At 47.5% G+C, this 25,034-nt stretch overlaps 1 protein-coding gene across 1 annotated transcript in view; it reads left to right on the plus strand.

Annotated features, from left to right (window-relative positions):
- The window catches only part of PAX5 (paired box 5), a 126,511-nt gene that overhangs the window by 86,214 nt on the left and 15,263 nt on the right, over positions 1-25,034 (plus strand). The window contains exon 8 of the mRNA XM_061364622.1: positions 7,759-7,860. Coding sequence (XP_061220606.1) covers positions 7,759-7,860 — 102 coding nt within the window. The remainder of the gene's footprint in view (positions 1-7,758; positions 7,861-25,034) is intronic.

Genomic DNA, 25,034 nt, shown 5'->3' on the forward strand with positions numbered 1-25,034 from the left:
GAGAGGGAGAAGTTAAATTCTGCTTATGCATTGTAGTACGTAGCTACATGTAGTTGGCCATTGTAGTACATTGGCTATGCAAAAATTAGGGTAGGGTTAGGTTCTTGCAGAGTCATTGTCCACCTAGGATAACTTTTCCTAGTCTCCATACAGACGTCCCCTCCAATACTTTGTGTGTATGTACGTTAAATGAGGGGTCAAGCTGGAGGATTCTAATTTTGCATGTGTTATGGGAGGTGAAAGGGACCCATGTGGACTTTGAAGGTCCCGGTGATGGTGCAGCTCAGCTCAAGTCTCAGACTTCTCACACTAGCAACATAAAATACATTTTAATGTACATGGAAAGCTGGACTGTTGGCTTGTTCATAGGGTGCAAGAGCTCCATGGCTGCAAGGAATAAGGGAAAGGAGTTTTATGCAGCAGCAGGTGAAAGAGATTGTGTAGAAGAGACAAGGGTGAAGGCAAAGCACACTGCAGCTCCAGGACTGGTGTTTAGAGATTGCAGAGAAAACAGACTGGAGACATCTGTAAATCTCCACTGCTTTTTTGCTTTACCAGAAAGTTCCATTTTTTCCTTAATTTTTCTTTTTCCTGTCTTGCCTCTTCTTTAAAAGTGTAGTTGTGTCAATAGGAAGAGCAGCAGAGACACCCACTATAAAGGGAAGCTCTGGGCTCCTTCTGTATCTGCTGCTACCTTGCAGATGAGGAGGAAAATAGACCCATATCTGCAACCCCTGTTTCAGTGCAGTGTGCTTAATCTGAATTTTATGGCTCTGATAGCAGATTACAGTGCCGCTGTCAGAAGCCCTTGCAACCCCAGTCACGGTGGACACTGTACATTTCAAAACCTCCTCCACTAATCTTTCCCCCACTGCTCCCATTCCCTAGCTGCTAATTTCATGCAGGCACTTAAACATGATGGATAATTGTGTTCTGCTTATCAATGTTTAATTTAAGGGCTGTTCCATCTGACCTGGATGCCCTCTGCAAGAGCTATGCCTCATTATTGATTTCATGGTCACACCTGTGACATTACCTGCTTTGTAGGAAGTAGACTTTGACATTCCTGTGAGGCTTTGGCAGCCAGAGCTAATTGTCAGAAGAATAATCGAGTCAGCAAAATCATTACAGGTGATCTGTGTGTTACCACTGTTTTATCTGCCTCTAATTAGGTGCAGGAGAGGTAACTCATTGCAGTAAGCATTCCGCACTAGGTTTGATGTTCACAAATAGAGAGTTAGAGGAGCACAGGAGGGAAGTTATTCAGTAACAGCAGCATTTCAGTGTCTTGGGGCCCTGTACCAGTGGCATCTCTTTTCCTGGTGTAACGGGGAGAGATGCAATCCTGTGGGCATCAGTGGGATGTAAAGTCTGAGGCATGTTCGGACAGGACAGAACAGCGGGACATGTGTGCAGCAGCTCTGAACCTGAGGCAGTAACAATGGAGACAACACACTGCTGTTGCGCTGAGCATGGAGCAATGTTTTGTGCACAATAAAATGAGCTCACCTTTTAAAGACATGCTCATCTGTGGTTTGGGGTGCTCTGCTGCCCTGTGTTGCTGCCCTGGGCAGATCCTGGGTGCAGCATGTGAGTCGCCAGGCTGCAGGGGTGGCAGGACCAGATGATAGCACCAGTCAGGTCGTTTTCCTGCTAATGGGGTTTTACATTTGGCAAAAACATTTTATTTAGGGTAATGGTTTAAACAACAGGGTTAACGTCAAAATCTTTATTGGGTAAGGGAAGAGCTTTTCTAAGTGGGAGCCGGATTTGCAGAAGGAAATCAGTTCTGGTAGCAGGTTTAACTGAAATAGGCTGGAAATTTGGGTTTAGCTTCCCAGAGATCAAGTGATTTCCAAAACACCATCTCTGCCATTACTTTGTTTTGTTTTCTCTGGTGTTAAACTAGTGCATCCACAGCTGTTAAGTGACTCCCTCAGTTCTGGAATGGTTGATGCTTGGTGTGGTGGGGATGCTGCCGAAGTCCATTGATAGAGCTGTGCGTGCTGACTCCTGGAAGCAGCAGGATGGTCCTGGTCGTCCTGGTGGCAGAACAGCACCAGTGCAGGTCCCTCCCTGTGCTACCAGTGTTTGAGATCACTTGATGAAGGTGGTGCCATCTGCCAGGGCCAGGAACTGGATCTCAGGGGCAGGCACCACCCTTCTCCCCTAGTGCTGTGGGATCTTGTGAGGTCACTTTGGAGAGCGCACAGCCCAAAGCCAAGCCTTATCCATCCAACTCCTTTAGGAAGTTTGCCAGGTTTGCCAATTCTGCTGGTGCACTGCTGTCATTTATTGTGCAGCATCCCTGCATGAAGCCAGGTGTTGGGACTTCTTGCATGCAGAGGCTACTGGGTGAGGGTCAGGTCACAGTGTGGTGGCATCTGTTCATCTCCACTTCACTTAGCATGAATCTGTATTTCTGAAAATTGTTTTCTGGCAAGATAGGAAGGGTCAGGTGAGGCAGGAACCTCTGCATGGAGCCATGGTGGCTGTGCTCTGTGCAGGTGAGCAAGTCTAGAGGTGGGGGGCTGCTTTCAGAAGGGTGAGGGCATGTGAGGTGGATCGTAGGGACATTGCTGGTCTGTGGTGGAGTGCCCTGGTCCTAGTCATGACCTTGGCTGGCTGGTTCAGATTGGCCAGCACCTTGGGATGAGAGTGAACACACTTGGGGATTCACTGGGACTGCCAGGCTGGCTTTCCCAACGCTACTGACCTGTTGGCTTTAAATGCTTTGTGTCTGGAGTGGTGGGATTACCCCATTAACCCAGTGCACTGCCTAATCATTGACCATGCTCCTGAGTTGATTTCACATCTGCTGTAAGCATGGAGCGGCAGGGGAAGGCTCGGTTTCCCTTGGTGCAACCCACAGTATGTCTCAGAGAGGAAAATAAACTGGCCTTGCTATTGCAGAGGATGTTTCTGAGTCAGTGGCAAAAGGGGCTATGTAAGACCCCTCCCTTCCACCTGAACCCCTGCATTTTCTAATGTATCCTTTTCAATAATTAATTACCTGTCCAGTGGGTACATTTCTTTCATACTGTTACTGGCAATCTGTTAGAGAAAGTGAAAAAAACATGTTGGTGCCCTGTGGTATTGAAAGTGAAGGGTTTTCACACTGTCAGGGTAATGAATTCTGCAAGGGTTTGAAGCACCTGAGCTTGGGGAAGTCCTTGTGTCATGTGTCTGGGAGTGACAACCCCCAGTGGTTAATTACTGCCATGGATGAAAGCTGAGCTGATAGCAAAATGAGATAATTTCATTAATAGTTACATTTGAAGTTAATTGGATTCACGCTTAATACACAGTAGTATACAAAGACACACTTGGAAATGCTCTTTCCTGCCTTTTGGTATTTTTTTTCCCAAAGGTGGGTGAACTGAGGAATGCTCCTCAACTACTCCCTCAGGTGTTTTTCACCATGGTTTGGAGACAGGAGAGTCCTTTGCTGCTGCTTGCTGCTGCTTTGCCCCAGTCAGCCTCAGGCAGTTTGTCCTGCAGTAGAGACATTTGCTTGTGCCTGAGAGCTACTTGCTATGTTTGCTCAGCAGGGTGTTGCTAACTTCTCCTTTTTTTTGCTGGTTGCAAAATAATTTCTTTTATGGAAGAACATTACTTATTTGCACTTTTCTTGAGAAATGGTAATTTGCTCTCAGTGCAAGAGTACTGCCAGCTTCTGGTGAATGGAGGGATGGACCTTTATTGCATTATCTTCCATGTGCAGAGCAAAGCACTTTGACATGTGTCTGTGCCCTCGGGTCCCACAGCACCAGTTGATGCTGTTGTTATTTGGCATCATCATATTCTGGGTTTTGGAGTAATGAGGGATAAATTCTGGCAGGAGTATGTCTAAGACTGGAAAAGATATGCAACTTTTCATCCTCTTAGCAAGTTCAAGACAGTTGTGTGTATACAGGATCATCCGTAACAGAGGCATTTGCTCTGCTGCCCCCGAAGCCAGCCAGGGTGCTGGTGCTCCCTATCCCATGGGGTGCTTTTGCTGTCCAGCAGTGTGGTCCCCAGCCTCTCTCCAAATGGGTCTAGCTGGCATGGTACCAGGCATTTTCAGATGCATGTGCTCCCTCAGCTTAGTGCCTATTTTCAGGCAACTCCTCCATGCTTGGGCACCCTGGCATGCTCTCCTGTGTTGGCCACGCAGTGGGAGGTCCCAGAGGAGTGCCTGATCCCAGCAGCTCCCTGGAAGTGGCAGTGCTGATGCCCATTCCCATGCCTAAGCCCATGCAAATCCCACCCTGTGCAGCTCCACACCGTCACAAGGCAATGCTGATAACCAGTTACTGCTACCTGCTTGTCTAAGGGTCTGCTTGGCCAGTCTGTCCCTGTAGGACACCTGGATGGGAAATGTGTTTGAAATGCTCTGTTGCTTACCATGCTGCAGTGCTTTCAATCCCTCAGACCATCAGCAGTTCAGTGGTAAACCTTTTTCTTCACAGAAGAAATGGAAAGGCTGAGAGACAGAGGGGGAAAACAGTTTGTCTGGATGGAGTTCATCTCCAGGATGGAGTCTTCTCCAGTCATCTTGACCTGAGGTCTCTTCTGTTCTGCATTTTTGATTTTCAGAGAGGGGTTAATTGCCTGTATTCATATGATGCTGTGGCAAGGGTTGTGGAGTGCAGGTAGTCCTGCACAGGCAAGACTCAGCAAGGTGTTTGGGTGTCTGAATCTTTAGGCAGTGGCTTCATAGTGTTGGTACAAGTTGCTGGCAGAAAATCCTTCTCAGTTCTGCTTCAGTTCATCTTCTCCATGGGCTGGAGCTGCAGCTGAGCTGCTCTGTCCTATGTGACACCAGCCCAGTGAGTCAAGGAAGGAGAGGAGGAAGGCAGCTCTGCCTGCAGCTGCTTGTGCCCCGTCTCCAACTTTAGGCATCTAAAACAACCTTAAAGAAGCTACCTCAAAGGTGTTTAAGCATGTGTGTCTTGAAGGACCTCAGTCTTTATGTCTCCATGGCCCAGTGCTAAAATGTAGATGTTAATTTCCTCTTGGTTGCTTTGCCTACATGAGTAAGGTGGGAATACATTGGGGTGGAGCCTGCTTCTTATCCTGTCTTTGAGTCCTTGGTCACCTCTTGCCAGCCTTGTTGCCTCCCAGCCTCTGCTTGAGTCCTGGCTGCAGTGACCCTGCTGTAAACATCTTTCAGCAGATACCAGAATGTTTAATTTGGAAATGAGATGTGGTGGAAACCATAATAGACTCCCAGAACAGGCAGTCAGTGATACTGGCTTCATTTATGGAGGAGCTGAGTTCTTACTTCTCTTGGTGTCTTCAGTGGTGGCTACATTGGTCAGTTCCCTTGATCCTGACTGTGCTGGGTGTGACAGTGGCTTTTGGAGAAAGTGAAAAATACTGTTAAACTGCATCACTGAGCAAGAGAAGAGCCGCAGTACCCATTCTTTGGTCTATGGAGGGCTCCAGGATGCCGTCGTGGAGTTCAGGCTATGAGATGCTCTTCTTCATTAGGGACAGCTCACAGTCAAGGGCCAGTGCTCCCTGCCAGCACTGTGGGGAACTTCGTTTCTGCAACCAAATTTAAGTAGATTGCAGATCCTTTTGCCTTCTCTAAGCTGTAGAGATGATGTAATCAGAGTTAAATTTTGTGCAGGAGAGAAGGAAGCAGGGCAGTAACAAGGGGAGAACATTTTAATCTGAAAGAGCCATTTTCTGCCTGCCTTGAATAATTAGAATTCATGATGCCCTTCCGTAAGGGATCTGGCTTCCCCCTAGAACTGGAGAGCAAATTAATCAATTGTTTGGAACCTTAAATTCTTTCAGGGTGTGGATACACCATAAATATTATGTAGGAAGGTCCTGAGAGGAGCAGCACACATCCCGATTTGTGGATGCAGAGTGCCAAGGAAAGTGGGGCATGTGCTGAGAGATCACTGTGGCAATGCCTACGTGCCTGGTGCTGACAGAGCATTGTGGCATGGACCCCTTTGTCTGACGGTGTGATGAGGGAAGCAGCCTTCATGGCCATGACCTGGGGGTGGTGAGCTGCAATTTGCAATAACCACATTTCTCTCTCTCGTCTCATCAGATGAGGTCTCATTTCTTTGAAGATAACAGAAAAAAAAAAAATAATCCAAAAACAAAACAAAATAAAAAATTCAATTTTTATTTTTAGATCAGTTGGAAACGAAATTTTGCCAACCAAAATTTAAAAAATTGCGTTGCCTTATAGGAAAATACTCAGTTTCAACCTCTCCAATTCTCTAAAGAAAAAACCCAACCCCTGTTATAAAATAGAATTCCTACACAAAACAATTTGAACATGGGAATCCATGCATTTCTTCTTGCTAGTGGCACTAAAATTGGCAAAATCACTTAACTTTTCTTGTTGTTATAACACGCCATGTTTTGATGAAGAAACCTGTGCTCATGGTGATTTTTGCCCAGCTAATCAGCTGTTTTGAGCCAACAGCATCTTGGAGCTCGCTGGGGCCTGGGCGGTCTCCTCCTGGACTCCTTGCCACTTGGCAGGATGGCCCAGGTGCTGTCGGTGCTGCCCCGTGCTGGGGTGGTGGATTGGGCACATCTCCATAGCAAAGAGGTGTCTTGAACAGTGTTTATGGTGCTGCCGGGAAGGATAGCAGCATCTCTGTCCAGCCGCAGACCCAGTTGTGGCATCCCAGGGTAGATGCTAACAGCACCTGAGTGCTCTGTGAAAGCAACATATCCTTGGATAACTTATTCAAGGATGCTGTGGGAGTCCAGCAGACCATGTGTGGGCTCCCCGTGATCATCCTCCCCGGTGGGGTTTCAGGAGTACCTCTTTAGTCTCCTGGCAGACCACCTGTGGCCACAGCAGTGTTTCCCTGAAATCCATCACTTTGTGATGCACTTTCCGTCGTCATTCTGTAGACAACAACATGTGGGAGCTGTGCCTGGAGCAGGAAGGGGACCCTGGCCCCCGGGTCCAGGGGAGGAGGGAGATGAGGGACACCTCACTGCCTGCTTTCTGTGGGGTTCCATTTCCATTGAAGACCTGTGGGTATGTGAAAAAGACATATTTCTGCAGTCTAAGTAAAGAGCAGTACATCAGGCTGTGTCTGTGAATCTTACCCTTCTGGCACTACAGCAAACTATATTTTAAACTGTTTTCATGTCTCGATGTCTTGTATTTGGGTTTTGGCGCTTTTTTTTTTTTTTGTGGTGGTGATGTGGGGTTTTTTTGTTGGTTGGGTTTGTGGTTTTGGGGGGGTTTTTTGATTTGTTTTGTTTTGTTTTGTTTTGTTTTGTTTTGCTTGTTTGGTTGGTTTTGGTTTTGGTTTTTTGGGTTTTTTTTGACTGGCTTTAATAGGAGATAAAACCTATGTCCTGCATTGTATTTAGATCTCTGCAAACCTTCAGCCAGTGCACTGTGATTTTCTGGGGAGCTTTTTGGGAAAGTGTCATTAAGATCAGTGTTATTTCACATTTTGCTGTTTCTGACTTTACAAATCTGAGCTTTAGAGGAACTTGGGAATAGGGGTGAACAGCCAGAGTTCAGGGAGGCACATTCCTTTCCCTGCAGAGCTCTGCTCTTCCCTTTCCCATCTCTCACTTCATCAGAGCTTTGTGGCAGCTTACAGAGAAAGCAAAACTGTGCCTGCCCTCCCTGCCAGGCTGGAAATCCCACACTGTTCCTTTGCTGAGTGGTGATGACAAATGCATGTCTGTGTTTTGGGCATTTGGGGAGATGTAAAACTGTGTCTGCGCGTTGCGATGCTCATGCGGTGATTTGTTGGTTTGATTCCTCAGGTCGTGAGCTGGCAAGCACAACGCTCCCAGGATACCCTCCACATGTCCCTCCTGCAGGACAGGGCAGCTATTCTGCTCCAGCACTGACAGGAATGGTGCCTGGTGAGTGTTCAAAGTGGAGGGGGATTGGAGTGTGGGAAATAAAAGGAGAGGATAAAGCATTTCAGAAGGAGAGTGTGGCACTCTGTGGATGCTCTGGGCTTAGGAGAGCATGAGGCAGAAGCCACAGGGCGGAGGGGAAGGCGATGTGTGAAGCAGTCCTGAGTGAAGGGAGACCAGGCACCCCAATGCAGGAGGTGATTCAGCTGGTGGACTGCTCAAGCAAATAATTTACACTGGCTGAAAGAGCCCCCAGCCTCCCTTCTGTGAAGCCTGGGGATCGCTCCAGTTTGGACCATGCCAGGTTCTTATCATTTGACACAGGTTTTGCTGTAACCTGCCTGTTTCCTCTGAACACACTGTGTCCCTTCATGCTGTCCTACTGCTGAGGTTGCTGGTGCTTGGGGGTTGGACTTGTCCTGACCTCCACATTTCTCTGCGCAAGTCCGTGCTCATCTGGCTGCCTCCCAGGGGATGCTGAGTTATCCTCAGAACACTCTGTGCCTGTAATTTCCTAACCCTTTGGAGCCGTGGGGTGAGAAAGGATGTGTAGCATGATCCAGCTTGTGGTGAGCACTTGCCTGTGTGGCCAGCACTTGCCTGTGTGGCCAGTAGGAGTGGAGTGGTGGGCAGAGCAGGGTTTGCAGGCACATAACATCACGGGTGCAGCCATTGGCCACTGTTGGATGTGTCGGTGCACGACAAAGGGTAGGACATCAGGGTGCTGGCAGTGTCCAGTGGTGGGAGCACAGGGCTTGCTCCTGCCCCAGTGCTGGAGCCTGTCAGATACTGCTGGAAAAGAGCACATTTATTTCAGCTTGAAAGAACTGCTGGGATATCTGCCAAGCTGTGCCACTTCTGGTCTGAATGGGACAGACACTGCTGGCTATGAGGGAAAGCCCAAATATATATGTTAAAAGTCATTAATTTGGCCTTAAGGATCATATGATTTGAAAAGTGGTGATAAATTCGGGATTCTTTCTCTTTTCCCTGTTGCTTTCCAAGCCCTTTAGGTCATTCGAGCTAGCTTATGGTCAGATCGTTACTTGTAATCACATGGTTCCAGGAAGTGGTGATTTATTAAAAAATCCTTGTAATAGGAAGGTGGGAGTTGGTGTCTGATTTGATGTTCAGGCTCTTTCAGGATTAGTCTTTGTTACCAGGTTTGGTTATGTTCTGCAATTTGGGTTCTACCAGATCAATAAGGAGTTAAGAAAAAAATCAGCCCTTTATGTTTGTATTAGAGTTAGAAATTGTCTGCGAAAGTTAGATCATAGGTTGTTTAGAAACCAGTTTTTACACGTGAAGTAGCATCAGAAAGAGCTGCTGAGAAAGTGTCAGATGCAGTTTGTGGTAAGTAAGAATAAAAAGTGAACGCCAGAAAGGAATTCTTCTTTGAAAAGAATGCGAGGTTTTGTCTTTGTTTCATGCCATTTCTCATGGACACACACACACAGACACTGTATTGGTATGTTTCTTATAGCCTCAGCCAGGCCTGCCTGACTGCAATGGCACAGCTGGCTGTTCAAGTCTAGTGAAGATAGGAACTTGCATCAACTCTTCAGCACAACCGCAAGCTCAGCTGGTTGTGCCCATGCTGGAGGAGCACACATTCTGCCCTGCTGCTCCCCTTCTCCCATCCAGTCTCTCCTGGACTGGTTCTTCACTGATGCCCTGAGGTCCCCCTTGCTTCAGGAGCATCCTCCTGCTGAGAGTGAGCATTTGAAAGCCTCTGTGCATTGGATGCTGTCATTCATGGCAAAGGTGGAGATTTACAAACTTTGTGGGAATCTATAGACTTCTTTCAGAGCACCTTTCACTGAAAACCCAGCTGTGAGCCCTAGACCCTCTTGCTTAATTTTTTGGGAGATACCAACCCTTAAGGAGCAGCTGCCAGGGATGGCAAAAGGGCTTGGTGCTGCTCAGCTGGAGAAGGTGCAGTGAGGGTTTGGTGATACAGAGCCATCTGAACCCATTTTCCATGGTAATAGATTTTATTTTTATCTACACATAGGCTTGTGTGACCCATTATATTGAATAACTGCACTGTTCCTCTCTCTGGTTCCTTTAATAACAACTTTCTGCTCTAGCTAGTGTGAAGGTCAGCTGCAATTCCTGTAGGTCCTCCTTCTCATGTAAGTGAGAATTTGCTAACTAGCATCCAAAATGCCTTTTCAATCCTTCTTTGACTCCTGTCCTTTGCAGGACCAGTTTCAGAGCCTTCCTAGGGAAAGCACCACAGCACCCAAGGGGCTGACCATGAAGCAGATGATGGATCCTCTCTGGTGCTGTAGGCACATCCCTGCTTGGTCCAAAATGGACAAATCTCTACACCTGAGCAAGGGTGCATGTTTGGTGTACCAGTCTCAGGGATTCATTTCACGATCTGCCACTGCTTTGTTGTAGTTTTTGGACCCTCTGCTAGAAATGTGCTTCCTTGATAAGATTTTTAATTGTTAGCCATTAATTTCTGCTCATAATTAGGTTGCTGTGTGTCTTAGTGCTTAGAGATGTTGGAGAAATGTATACATGTTAAGACATAGGTGGTGTTTTGTTGTATGCATGTTGCCGCTGCCATCACTTGTGCTGCTCTGAACAAACCTGGCCATTGACACACTGCTGGTGTTTGTCCTGCATCTGCTGGGGTCTGTGGCATGCCTGTGGGGCTGGAGAGACCATCTAGTTCTCTGGCATTTCCAAGGTGGAAGCGGGAGCTGGGTGGATTAAGCTTCTTGCTTTGTGCTTATTTCTCCTCCGGATTCCCTGCTGTTCATCCGGCTTCTTCCACCAGCATCCGTGGCTCCTTCTCTGCCTCTTCCAGAGACAAGGATGCACACAGGAGCATGTCTCCACTGCATCTCCATGCCCAGCACAAACACCTGGTCTGTGCTCTCAGATTGCCTCCCTTCTTTCCCTATGAAAAGAGGGACTTGTATTATCGACAGGGATTTTCCTTTTTTATGTGGCTTGTGCATGTTTATGGTGGCCCAGAGAATAAATTTCTCTAAAGGAAGCAAACAAGCAAACACATGGTTTCAGTTTCAGCCCAGAGCTTTACGATCTGAGTGCTACATCACTTGAGGCTCCCATAAATGTGGTGCCTCTGCACATCACTGGCCCAACCATGCTTCTCTTGCCTTTTGGTGGCCAGAGGTGACCAGAGAGGCAGTGCAGATCTAGTAGACCACAGTGCTCTGGCAGCACAGAGTACAGTGAAGTGCTGCAGCGTGGACACGTGGGCAGGTAGATGGGAAAACAGCTGTCTGGATGGTCAAGCTTAAAGGTGGTGGTTAATGCCACAGTGCCACCATGCTGCAGGGTATGGCCAGGGGTCTGCCCTGGTCAGCATCTTCATCCACAACAAGGGGGGAGCACATCTTGTCAGGTTTTCAGATGATGCCAAACTGAGAAATGCTGTCAGTGTCCTCCAGGGTAGGGCTGTCACATGGAGGCACCTATGCAGGCTGGAAGGAGCATGGAATTCAACCAGGGCAAATATAAAATCCTGCACCAGGGAAGGGAGGACTGCAACAAAACTGGCTGCCAGAGGGACTCTGGGGATGTGGGCAGATCGGGAGCTGAGCAGGGTGACCTGGTGGTGAAGACAACCAGCAGCATCCTAGCGAGGATTACCCCCCTCTTTGGCACACTTAGACTCACAATGGGAATAGTGCTGGTTTGGGCCTGCTAGCACAAAGACACAATAGCCATGAAGTTGAAACAAGCAAGATGCAAATTGGGTGTGAAGAAAAGCTTCCAACTATTCCCCCGTCAAGAGGGTCCAGAGGTGGAAGAAGTTGCTCAGAGAGACTGTACAGTCTCCATCCTTGAGGGTTTTTCAAGGACAGGCTGGCTGAAGCCGTGAGCATCCTGGTCTAGCCTCATTGCTGGTCCCACTGTGATCAGGCTCTAGAGACTTCTCAAAGTCCGTTCCATCCTGAAATGCACCATAATCCGACGACTCAATGTTTTGATTATGGCATTGCTGAAAACATGCTGCAGAACCAGAAATTTGTATGCTTCCGCCTGGTTCTCCTGTTAGTTTATTAATTCTAGTCACTGCAGCCCTGCAGCATGGGCTCCCAGAGAAGGATCCTCCATCTGCCTGCGACCAGCTGCCCAGCTCGCCTCCTGTCTGGGAGACCAGGCATGGAAGGGGGACTGGTGTAAAATGGGTGGCTATTGGTGAATATTCCTGGATGTGTTGGGAACAGACAGGAGATGGACAGCATTGTGTGGCATCTGTCATAGGAAGCCATGGGGTCCTGGAATAGCTACTGCCTGCCCACTGACCTCACCTGGCTGCTGCTGGGGAGGGATGCAGCAGCTCCTGGAGCAACTTGACCAAAGTGGACACTTGTCTTTAATCCTCATCATCTGGTGGCTTATGCCTTGAAGCATGAGAGTTTATATCCCTGTAAATGTTTATTTTGTCTAGTGTAGCTCTCTGTATATTCTCATTATCTATTTAAAGGTTCAATCTATTGATTCCTACTAGATTCGTGGTCTCAGTACCATCTCAGAACACAGGATCCCACACCTTAATGAGATGCCATCTGTAGAAATTATCCCCAGTAATTTGGTGTTATTTGTTCACACTGTGACTGTATCCCTAATATGCTGTTGCTTTAGAAACATCGAGTATTATTTTCCCAGCAGCCTTCCCCTTATCTCCTGGGAAAAGCAGGCAAGAACAAACTGCATCTTCTCCATCCCATCTAGTACTTGCAGTCCAGTACCTCCCAGCTTTGCTTACTTGTTTCCGAAGAGGCCGTCAGTCTCCGGGCTGTTTTGCTCTTCTGATGGAACTGGTGCTGTCATCTGCTTGCAGCTTCTGCTGTCTTTTCTCCCTTTACTACTTTACATCTGCAGATTTGCCTTTAGGAGCACAGCAGCAGCTAACTGGGAGTGCATCACTGGAAAATGCAGTGTTGGCAGGGATGTTACTCTGTGACCTGCGTGGGTGTCCCAGAACCCTTTTTGAAGTGAGATATTTGAAAGGCAGAACAGATTCTATGTGCAGTGGTTTGCTGGTTATGGACTGTTACTGTATTTCCCTTGCCTCCAGGAGGCTGGACCTTCTCTCCAGCACTGCTCCTCCTCCTGTGTGGACAATAATGCACTCCCATCTGTGGCTGGCATGGTGATGGGAGCCAGCACTGCTTCCATGGGGTCTTTTATTGGTTGTCGCTTTCTCCAAACACTACCAGCCTGTTTCCAGCACGGGGTCAGGTCTGTCTCCATGGATCACTGCTTGTATATGTGGGACTGCTCCCAAGACATGTCTCTGGAGGACAGTGGCCACTGGGAAAGGGACAGAGTGGAAGACAGGAGCATTGCCAGAGCTGCAGCTTGGGTGCCTGCTCTGAGGACCATGATCCCTAGAGCTGTGACCATTTAGGTCCTGGCTGGGGGCAGGGCAGGGGTCTTATGGCAGTTCTCACTGCCAGGACAGCAAGAGCTTGGCAGAGGTCTTGGGCAAATCATACCCATGTCCAGCTTCAGCATCTGCTTGCCCTCACCATCAGGTTTGTGGTGCTGTAGCAGAGCTGTGGAAAGGTCATCTGCAAAGAGCCATTACTGTTTAAATACTTACTCCAGTTCTTGTGTTAGAAGTCTTGGGACAGCAGCCCCTGCTGCCCCTTGGTTTCTGTTTCCCCCTGTTCTCTCTCCCCATCTCCAGGCATGGACATCCTGCCTCCCTCCCATCCTCCCCTCCCTGGGACTGTCATTCACCCTGTCCCCTGCTCTCCCGCCAGGCCCTGAGCACTGGGTGACAGGAAAGGGTAGACTGTCCGGAATAGTGATGCTGAAAATATAGTCATTAATGGGACTCTTGAAACCCAGATGTCCTTTCTGAACACCAGTAATTTGTTTTTAATGAAAAACCATGCAGTGACCCTGAACAAATGAATTTCCTTTATATGAAGTCTATGTGCAATTACCTGACTAAAGGCACCTGAAAACAGTGACATTCAAAACTGAGCTTTGAAAAGAAAAGCATAAAAAATAGCAATGGTGCCATTATCAATCTCTTAGCTAGAGAAGATCCTAGTTTTAAAGCTTGAAGCAAAAGGATATGATGCTGGGAAAAAAAAACGTGGTTTTCAAATGCATTTTTTCTCGTGGGTAGCAGGTATTAGTGTGTAGAAGAAGTGAGGTTATGTGACCTCTCCCTGTTGGGGCTCTTTCTCCTACCTGAGACTACAAGGAACAGCACTGTCACTCAGCTGCTTGAGCCCAGCCTGCAGTGAGGGGCGCAAGAGAGCTGGAATGTGAGCTTTGTGGATGGGAGGCAGCAGTTAGGATATCGGACCTCTGGAATCAAAGGTGTAGGAATTGGTGAGGTTTTGTCCCCCGTAGCACACTGGAGACTTAATTCCCAGTTATTTTAATGCATTTGTTATTAGTTCTGTCTCTGCCTTTGCCAAAGTTTCAACATAGCCTTTTGTAATCTCATGACATGCAGCAGTAAATATTTGAAAGCAAAGCAGCTGGGAGGTAAAACACTTAAAAATGGGAAGACAAAGCAAATTACGGTATATGGGATGACAGAGAGCATCAGTGGCACAGCTTAAACTGAGTTCTCCTCTGATTTACAGCACAAAGCTGAAACTGCTTGGTTACATGGGCAGTGATGCTGTTGTGGCCAGTGAGAGTGAAAGGAGAATCAGGCCCCTCGTGCGAGAAGAACTCAAAGCAAATGCAGAATAAACCTTAGCATTTCTTTGGTGAAACAGGAAGTTTGCGAGTTATCTCCTTGGAGTCTGGAGGTGACTCCTAAGTCCATTTACCATCTGCTCCACCTGCTTCATGCTGACATTACAGCGGGGGTGTTTACCTCTGTGTGGATTATGGGCACTTAATTTTTTTTATGCTGGTATCACCACTTATTGCAGCCCATGTAGCTCAATCCCAGACATCACCCGGTATGCCCCAAAACACCTTCACCCCCTGCAGATGCACACAAGAACACCTCGGACTTGAACTTCCACAGCTGTCAGACCTGCCGCCACAAGCCAGAAGTGGTGAAAGCTGGCATCCTCTGGCTAAGTGAATTTATTGCTTTTCTTCAAGTCTAGTGCTGCTCCACAAAGATGACTCCCCAGCCTCATGTAATCTAGAGGACAAATCCTGGAGAGGTTTCATCACATACGATGAAGCAAGTGATATACCATCACAAATATCTTGGGGCAATACGAGATTGCAAATAAACTGACAAATGGTTCCATTAATTAATAATGAAGCAGTTAAGAAAATGGTATGTGCTTATCCGCTGCTTGTGTACACTTTGAGTGAGGGTCTGTGAGCACCTTGGAAGTCTGGAGAAATGTTTTGGCATTCATCTCTCAGAAATGTAATTACCACACTTGCACAGAATATAGATAAAATTTATATTGTTTTCAATATGATGTTGTCAGATATTATTTCATTAAATTGATTTAGAAATTACACTGGGGAGGGCAAGAAGGTGAAATATTGGGAAGCTAACAGCCTCTGGAGCTGCTGTTCCCAAACCCACCTTCCCCTTACAGACCTGATCCTCAACTGGGGTCAGCTAGTCATGACCACTGGCCACCAAGGCTCTCTGCTGCTTCACACCAGCTGAGGGTGAGGTCCCAAGTGTCCCATGCTCTGCAGAGCTGGTCCTGTCTGCTCTGCAGGCTCCCTCTGCTCCGGCTGTAATTTCTGTATCCTCCTATCAAGGTGAGATGCTGTGCATATCTAAACATAAGTAAGCAAGGGGAAGTGTGTATAAACAAAAGGGTCTGTATTTTAGGAGTGAGGAGGAGGAGAGAAAACATATTGTATTGCTCCACTCTTTGGAAATGTCTATGCATTTGTAATAACAAAATTACCATAATTTGCTCGTTAACGCAGCTAGATCAGTCAAGCATTGCTCCAAACACGCAGAGGCTGATTCCGGCTCTAGGTCTGCCAGTGAGTTAAGCATGGTAGAAATTAGCATGCAAATAGCCCTAATTCGGCTGAGCTGTCAGATCCACATTCAGCTGCTTGTTCCCTTTGAAATCCCTGACAGAAGCAGCTCAGGCAAGCCCACCCTCAAGTAGATTCAGCCAGAAGAGGTACCAAGGGGCAACTCCTGAGTGACAGTTTGGCTACCTTCAGTCAAATCTTATCTGTTGTGTCAGCTGGCTGCTGTGTGAGCAACACTGAGGGGGCTGTGGTGTGGGGGGTACTTTCCAACAAGACCTTGATACCAAAATCATCCCTTCTTCACCCCAGGACAGTGCCGGCATCTGGAGCTCCTGCAGTTGAGCAGTGGCCATGGGATAGGGCAGGGCTCTGTTCAGATGGCAATTTTCAAGTTAAGCCATTGTTTGCAGCAAAAAGTGTCACTACTGGGGGGTTTTAGGGCTGATGGATGGAAGCTGCAAGTCTGTGGTCATTTCTTCTGGAGCCCTGCCGAGGGCTCCTGGCACAGGTTGGCTGTGCTTACAGAACTCATCGAGCATCAATGTGGAGGATGCTGTGCTGCACAAAGCAGTGTGCAGCTGACATCAGAGGGATGCTGCCTGCAGCACCATGGCCTCCTGCCACCCCTATGGATGGTGAGGATAAGACTGGAGGCTCTGAGCTGATGGCACAGGTCTGCATCCTGTGTCCCTGGGGGTGGAACCGTGGGACTTTCCAGCTCCTGTCACTGGCAACACATGCAGAGGTACCCACAAGGAAAACGGTGGCTGTTCCCTGTTGATGGTTCATTCAGTTTTATGATGTGCTCCCCTCCTTTAAGCAATGTCAGTGATTATAAAAGAAACAGTGAGAATTTAAAAGCTTTTTCTTTCTGTTTTGGGGTTTGGTTTTGGTGTTTCAGTTTGTTGGGTTTTTGTTGTTTTTTTTTCTTGTTTTGTTTGTTTGTTTGTTTGTGTTTTTTTATTTATGTTACTAAAACTTTTTCTGTCCCCTGCAAGCCCCATTGTGCTGGCAGCTACTACAAACATGAGCCTGCTCTAAAATACCTGGAAATTTAAAGATAAGGCACTTGTAGATGACATGTTAAAAGCTTGCCCTCTGCTTATTAATTGCATTAGCCCTGTAGGACCTGGCATGAGGCTGGTTGGCAGAGCTTGCCTTCTGCAGCTCACCTTCTCTGAGGCAGCTCTGGAGTCTCCTCTGGGCATCAAGGACGTCTGCTTTGCATGCAAGGGCTGCATGGTGCACTGCTGTCCTCCCCTCTGGGAACACAGGAACAGCTTTACAAGGAGTTTGCTAAAGGGTTGTTGCCTGCTGGCTCTCAGAACCAGTGACTCCTCAGGCAGCGCATCACTGGTGTGCTGGCAGTGAAAGCTCAGTGGACAGCCACAGGTGAGGTATGCTGCTGCATCCTCTGCTGTCCGCAGGTCCTCTCCTGTTTGCTCTGTGTTTGTCATATTGACAGCTGTCCCTTGTTGGAAACACAATAAGAAAAAGTGAACTGTAATTAGAAAGCCACAAAGTCTAAATTATAGCTTTGATTTTGGGAAATTGTAGTTTGGATTAGTGAAGAAGAACACCAAAAAGCCAGTTAACGTGTCTGGTATCCTGAGCTGTGCCTCCAACACAATGCCTTGCATTGCTTCCAAGGCTGAAGAGCATGACTGGAGCTGACCTGGACTGCTTTGTGCTCACAGGGCTGAACCCAACCCCATTGCTCATGATGAGGTTTCTCAGAGCAGAGCAACAGTCATGTGAGAGCACAGAAAATGCGTCATCATTCTGAGCATTCAGCTTTTCTATGTTTGCGTCTTTTTGTCTTATGTCAGTACCCAGAGTTTAAAACAACTGGAGATTACAAAAGCATCGTGGTTACAAACAACAAGTTGCCAGAGGTTTTAACACTGCAGCGTGCCCAGCATCTGTCATGCTGCCAACAGTGGTTCAGGCACTGAAGTGGTTCTGTGCCGTATGTGCTGAGTGCATGCAGGAGCCAGACCCATCCACCAAAATCCATCAGGCTGTTTTCTGACAAACTGTATCTTATTATGAGCAAGTGCTGAGATCCCTATAGTAAGTGGAGTGGAAAGCACTTCATGGACTGCTGTGTCCATGGGCAGGAGTGTGATGTGGCTGGGGCGTTCCTGCAGAACTGCACCACGCAAGGAGTGCACAGTGTCACCCCGAAGGCACCAGCCAGTAGCAGGGATGGGAGGGCAGAGTCTCTGTTCCCATCACGTCTGAACTCTACAGCCCAACTGTCCAGAGCTTTGCTGTGTGGCAGGTACTGTGGAGGATGCAGTTTCTTTCCTCCTGGGTGTTAGACCCTGGCTACCCTCTCTGACGCCCATGATGAGGACCCCATGAAAGAGCAGCTTCTCATGCGCTGCTCCAAGCCTGGATTTCTGTGTGTGCTGAAAGATACATCTGGCTCTGGGTAACAGCCTGAGGGATCCAGTGTCTGCCCTGCTTTGTGGTGTAAGGAAGCACTTTCCAAGTTGTCCTTCAATGAGCTGTGTCTCCTGCTTCCAGCATTTGCTGCTGCAGGATGACCCACGCAGAAGTTTGGGGGGGGAGGGGGTTGTAGCCAATCTATCTCCTGCAAAACATTATTTATAACTTAATCCTTTTTACCACTTGCTGGACTTCCTTTCCAAAGCTCGATTTCTGTGTGATGATTATTGTAGGGGGTTTGCTTGCAGTTAGGTCTGTTTGAACACAGAACATCTGCCCTAAGGTAACCTCCAATGCGCAGAACTGATGTCTGTGGCACAAATAGAAATTTAGTATTTTGAGAATTAAGTACTCCCTTTCCAGGAGTTTCTTGACACATTGATACTTCATCTCAATGAGTACAAATGCCAAAAGATTACAGTAGATTGCAATGCAGTATGATGCAGTATAGTATGATCAGAGCAAAAAAATCAAAATGAAAAGTAAACCAAATTAAATGAAAATTTTTAAACAAAATGGTATGCCTTAAGAACAAGGGAAAGTGCTCCAAAGACAGCCTTACTTCAATGGCAGAACTTTCTTCTGAGAACATATTTTGAAGTGGAGGCTGTCAAACTGTAGGGAGCAGGGTTTATGTTGGAAAACTGCTGTGTGTGCACCTGGGCAGGTGTGAACCCCTGCATAGGATGTGCGGGTCAGAAGAGCCTGAGGACATGTCTCTCACATGCCCTGCTCATGGACTGTCTGGCTGTGCTGGGAGAAGAGGGACAGCCTGAATGGGGAAGTGGGAAGTCTCCAGAAAGAAGGATGTTTGCTTATTTCTGGCATGAAATACAGCACTGGGGCACTTTGATTGTGAGTCATCCGTCACCCGTGACTGCAGCAGATTTGGGATCAGGCTCTGCATGGACTGCAGCATAAACCAGGAAATTTAAATGCAACCTCCTTGACTCCTACACAAAAAGACTTAACAGTATTCTGGACCCGCCTCAATGTCCATTTAGCAGCAGTTGTGCTGAATCCTGTCAGTCTCAGGCAGCAGCAGCAAAGGTTGCTTTGTAACATGGACTCTTTGTCATAGAATAGATAACTTCCAAGTGTACACAGATACTTTGCTTGCATGAAGAGGTGTGCATGGACTCCACAGTGGGGGATGAGCAGTGCCCAGGCAGGAGAAGGGCTGCTTGCTGTGTGGTGAGAGGTGTGGGCATAGGGTGATGATGCTGCTGTTTGTCTTCTTTTCTTCCAGCCTCCTACAGCACAAAGGAGCCACCTGAACCCAGGCTTTGTAGTCTTCAGTCTTGCATGTTTATTAAAGTCAGAGAACCTAATGTCAGCCCTCAACGAGGACTATGGTCCTGTGGAGGGTGGCCTGGGCTGCTGTAACATATGAGGAACCATACATCCCCTGGGGGATGTGCCATGGCAGCCATGGTGTCCTCAAGCACCAGTCTACTACATGTGGGAAGAGAAACCCTGTCTGTCATGTTTTTCCCACCACATGCTCTCTTCCTCAGCACAACTTTTGGCTAATTCAGCTGAATTGGGCCATTAACTGCAGAGAGTACTTGGAAATGGCTTTCGCTACAGGGTGTTTGCCAGCAGGGCGTCTGTCCTGCGGGAAGACCAAGCTGCTGCACTCCTAGAGATTGACCTGAGATAGGCTGACATGTTTTTCTCTGCATTAAAAATATGACTGTAACGTGGATGTGGTGTAAAACCAAAGCAGTGCTGTGATGATCAAGTGAGAAATTATCTGTCTTCTGTCACTCAGGCATCCATTTGCGTTGTGTTTGGTGTCAGAAAGAAAAACTTGACATTCCTGCTGGGGCCATGTCTCTGTATTTCAGAGCTCTCCCAACCTCCTTGTGATGACAGAAAGAACCAGAGCGGGAAAACAGACCCTGCTGAAGTGCTAATGCTCCAGTTCAGGGGTGGCTGAAGCCTGGAGTTTAGCTGAAGGCAGCAGGCAGAAGGGCTAGGATGTTGAGGTTTTGAGTGGTTCAGCCGGGAGTGCTCATCTATGCAGGAGACTTGCATAAGGACAAGAGACTTCGGCCCATCAAAGGTTCTGCCACCTTAGCAGAAACAGCAGGACGTGGCCTGATATAGCCAGAGTTGCTGGGCTAGTCCCAGCATGAGCTATGGCTGGGCCCTGGCATGATCTGACATGGTCACTGGGGCTGGAGACAGTGGTGGGATGCCTGAGAAAATGCTGGTGTGGGAGGATGCTCCCTCAAGCATGCAGACACCTTCCTGCCCCATTAACACCTGTGTTTGCAGGTAATTGAAGACTGCTTCCATGTCAGCAGCAGCATATATTTGTCAAGCTACCAAAATGCTTAATTTCCAGACTTCACCATTTCCACACTGCTGCTATGTTATTATGACTTGTAACATTCTATCTGCTTCTGCTACTAGCTAAATTACTTGTGTAATTCCTGGAAGTAACTACTCATTACATTATCATTATGAAGGCTGAAATTATAAAACAGGCTAAAGTCAGGATGACGCATGGAATGGAATATTCTCATCTGAACCAAATGCAACATTTCCATTACATAGTTTAGAGAATTTCATCCCATGGGATAATTCTTGGTACTTTCTATACCAATTTAGGATGAAACCCAGAAAGCCTGGTACTTTCTGCAAGACGGAAGTTTTCCTTTACATCCCCCCTGCTCTACCAGCTCATCAGTCCTGAGCAGAGAAGGTCCATCCTGCATGGATGGAGGACACCCCATTCCCCTCATCCACTCCATGCCCCTTGTCTGCTCTGTGCCCCTCACCTTTCCTGGAAACAGGGAATGGGGCTTTGTGAAGGCTGCAGGCAGCCCTGCAGCCCAGGCCTGGGGACAGCCATGAGGCAGCAACCAGCACAGAGTGGCATTGCATCCCTGGCCTCGTGTCTGGCAGTGGTAGTGCCAAGGCTCTGTGAACCAAGTGTGGCTTGCAGAGCTTGGTATTGCCAGTGATGCAGCTCTGTGCATCTGGGCCCACCTGCAGTCCCAACAGGTTGTGTGCTGATGGCTGGTATACAACTGGTGGGAGAGGGAAGGGGCAAATTCCTCATCATCATTAATTGCAGTGCGATCTTCTTTGCAGGTGAGATGAGCAGCTGTCCTCCTGGTACAGGGAGATAAATCTCTCCTAATGCAGTTCCAATATGGTTGCTCTGTGGCACCATGTACCTTTGTTGTATTAAACTTAAATACCTTTGTGTACAAAAGTTTAAAGTGCATAGCTAAAACCTATGTGGTTGCAGTAATTGCAGCTGTAAATCTTTTTGTCATCCTGCAAAGACTAGGTGAGGTATTTCATAAATATGTCAGAAGCAGCATTAAAATTTTATGGCAGGCAGCACAGGTCGAGAATAGTAGAGTGACTTCACAGCAAGGTATGTCCACCTTAACCTACAACTCATTAGTCATTGATGGGATTTCTGTGCCTTGTAGCTCCTTGGAAATGAGGTAGTGTTACAAAAATCTGCATGTTACTGTTATCTTAAAATATGACATCCTACTCAGAACCATTAAAATTGTACATCTTTGAGCAGGTGCTAGTTAATGTAAAGATAATATAAGGAGGAAACACTGTCCAATATGTATGATCATAAAATTATATACGACCTTCATTAGAAGTTAATTGGCAGTCTTGATGGGGCTAACTTTGGAGGGACTGTCTGTATGTGACCAAGTGCCTTCCAGCCACAATTGCAATAAACTTCTGCTTGGCTGATACGCAGGAAAAATTAGCCAGTGTACAGGCTAATTTAATTTTGAAATCACACATATGAAAGTTTGGGTGGTGGTTGCACATCGACTGTTCTTTGAAGGGTTGATCAATGATTACAAGATGTTATAGACAAGAGTGGGGTGTGCTTTTTATGAGTGTAAATGTGCTGGTGGAAGGGATCATAGATGATAGTAAGTGAACTATTGATCCACTGGATTCTTACATTGGATTTACCAGTGGATTTACAAGCCTGTTTTTCTTTATGTGTGTAAAGAGCATACACATACCTGTGTATATGCGTTGACAGATTTCTGTTGATGTGTCTGTCTGTACCAGTGGGCTGCATTTCTGCATGTGCATCTTTGGTGCTTCCAGGAGGAAGCTGCTGCTGCTGGCATGGTCCCCAGCACCTCAGGAATACACTGCCTGCACCTCCTGATGGTGCCAGGCTCCCTGGTACCCTAGCTGATGGATCCGAGCACGATACCCCACCTGCTACTGAAGCAGATCCCATGCCCCTGCTCGAACCAGGATTGTGCCCCCAGCACCACTTTCGCCATCCATGCAGATTGCTCTGGTGATGTCTGTAGGTAACTGAACAGGAAGGGTATAGGAAGCATTTTGTGGTTCCAGCCAGTTGTTCCTTCCGCTGTTAGCAGAGAAATGCGTTTTAACCCGCAAAATTTCGCTGTTCATTCAGGTTTGTTGGAAGAGGGTGCTGCAGGTGCTCAGTCACAGAAACAGAGTGCTGCTTACACTGCTGGCCATGGTGATTAACAGCTACCACCACATTTCCTGGCTGTTCTTTCAGTGCTACAGACACTGTTTAATTAATTCTGTGGCATTAGTATTACCACCTGGGATCCCATGAATGCCTGGGTACTTGTGGTTGACTGGACTGTCACAGCTCCAGGGGCTCTATCTTGGCTACAGTGGGATTAAAGTTTTGGCATAATTTTATTGCACTGTGTTTAAACAGTAAGTGTAGAGGGCTTAGTGGCTTAGTGCTCTAAGAACTTGCTGTTTGTCAGGTGGTTTTGGTTTGTTTTTTTTTGTGGGTTTTTGTTTGTTTGTTGTTTTTTTTTCTTTTTAAACCAAGAAGTGAAGATTTTGTTCCATTTAAGGGAAGTTTTCTTCTTACTTGAAATATATTTGTGAGGGCTGTTCTTTTGCTTAAAACTTTCACTTTCAATTCCTTCCTCATTAAAAAAAAAAAGGAAATATTAATTGTAGAGAAATCGTTTCTCCTTTTCCCTTTATTAGTGCTTTATTCACTTTTTCTGTGGGAACAAACAAATTGCTGGATATAAAGCCAGGTAAGCAAGAGTCCGCAGATGGGGAGCAGCTTCCCATTTCGATGTGGAGGATATCAGGCACAGAGAAGAGCAGCTTCCTTTTTTTTCAGAACAGCTCATTGGAGAGGTTTTCCAAACTGGAATTTTCCAGTTCCCTTGGGATATGTTTCTTTTTCGTTAAAATTCCTTCCAACCACAAACCATGCTGGCTGCGGCACTGTGCAAGCTGAGAGGCTCGTGGTGCTGAGCCTCCTCCTGTCGTAGAATCAGCCAGGTTGGAAAAGACCTTTAAGATCATTGAGTCCAACCGTTCCCCAGCGCTGCCAAGTACACCACTAAGCCATGTCACTAAGGGCCTCCTCTACACGGTTTGTGAACACTTTCAGGGACAGTGACTCCACCACTGCCCTGGGCAGCCTGTTCCAGTGCCTGAACACCCTCTCAGAGATTCTTCCTAGTATCCAGTCCAATACACACCCTCCTCCTGCCGGTGCAGCTTGAGACCATTACCTTTCATCCTATCATTTGTTACCTAAGAGAAGAGACTAGCCACCTCATGGATGCATCCTCTTTTGGGGTCATTGTAGAGAGCAATAAGGTCCCCCCTGATCCTTTTCTTCTCCAGACTAAACCCCCCAGTTCCCTCAGCCATTCCTCATCCAGGCCCTTCACCAGCTCTGTCGCCCTTCTCTGGACCTGAAAAAACTATGTTTAATCCCTCAGAAAGCTCCCAACACCATGTCTTCCCCTGCTCCACTCAGAGTACCAATGTCACCACTCACACACACATGCACTGTCCGTCGCGGGACTGAGAGGCCTCCAAGCAGAGAATGAGGTCCCTGAAGCGACAGCAGGGCTTAGGGGCTGGGGGGCTCCCAGCACGCAGCACATCTCACCAGAGTTGTGCAGCACAAACCGGGCATCCTCTGCCAGCCACCAGTGCAGCCCTGGGCCTGCAGAGCCCTGCATGCCAGAAAGATGTTGGGCTCCAGGCTGGAGTGAATACCCCAGGGACTCCCAGCAGCCTGCAGGAGCTTGGCTGCTGTCCTGGAATGGAAGGCAGGAGCAGATAGCAAGATCCAGCTGTGGGTATGGCTTAGGGAAGGAACATGGTGCTTGCTCCATGCCCTAGCCCTGCCAGGCCAGCAAGAGGACATGCTGGGGCTGCTGTCACTGCCTCGCTTGGCCTGATGCAGGGGTACATCTCTTTGGGGTGTGGGACACAAGAGTGGCATCAACACCTGAAATGTGTGTCTGGCCCCCCTGGCCCAGGCTGCCAGTCCTTTCTGGAAGGATCTTGCTGCAGCAGCCATCACCATCACATGTTGGACTGGAAATCTGTCCTGGAGTGGTTTCTGATAATCCAATCCTGAGAAAATTTCCCAAGCCTGCCCTTCAGAGACTGTCCTATGAATCCAGCTTACTTGTCCTGGGATTTTGTGCTGATTGTCACCCTAGACATTCTCATCGAAATAAATCGGGTTGAACATGACAGAGTTTTGCTAAATATATTGTATTTTCCTGCTTGGCCTCTTCCCACGGGGGAATGTTGTTTCTAATACATGTTTTGTTTCAGTAAGGTTCTACTTCAGTAATTTTTCCCTTTTTTTTTGTGGTTCTGTTGTTTGCAGAGTGTAGACCACTCGGTCTGAGCAGGCAGATGCTTGCTTGGTCCATGGAGTAGAAGGCAGTTGTCAATGTCCTTCCTCCTGTAGGACTTTCATGAGCAAACAAAACCTGAGGGACCAGGAGAAC

Source organism: Neopsephotus bourkii, unplaced genomic scaffold (genome assembly GCF_033783945.1).
Source record: "Neopsephotus bourkii isolate Nb327-2 ecotype Australia unplaced genomic scaffold, CSIRO-AGI_Nbou_v1 NB_1244, whole genome shotgun sequence".
Classification (NCBI taxonomy): domain Eukaryota; kingdom Metazoa; phylum Chordata; class Aves; order Psittaciformes; family Psittacidae; genus Neopsephotus; species Neopsephotus bourkii.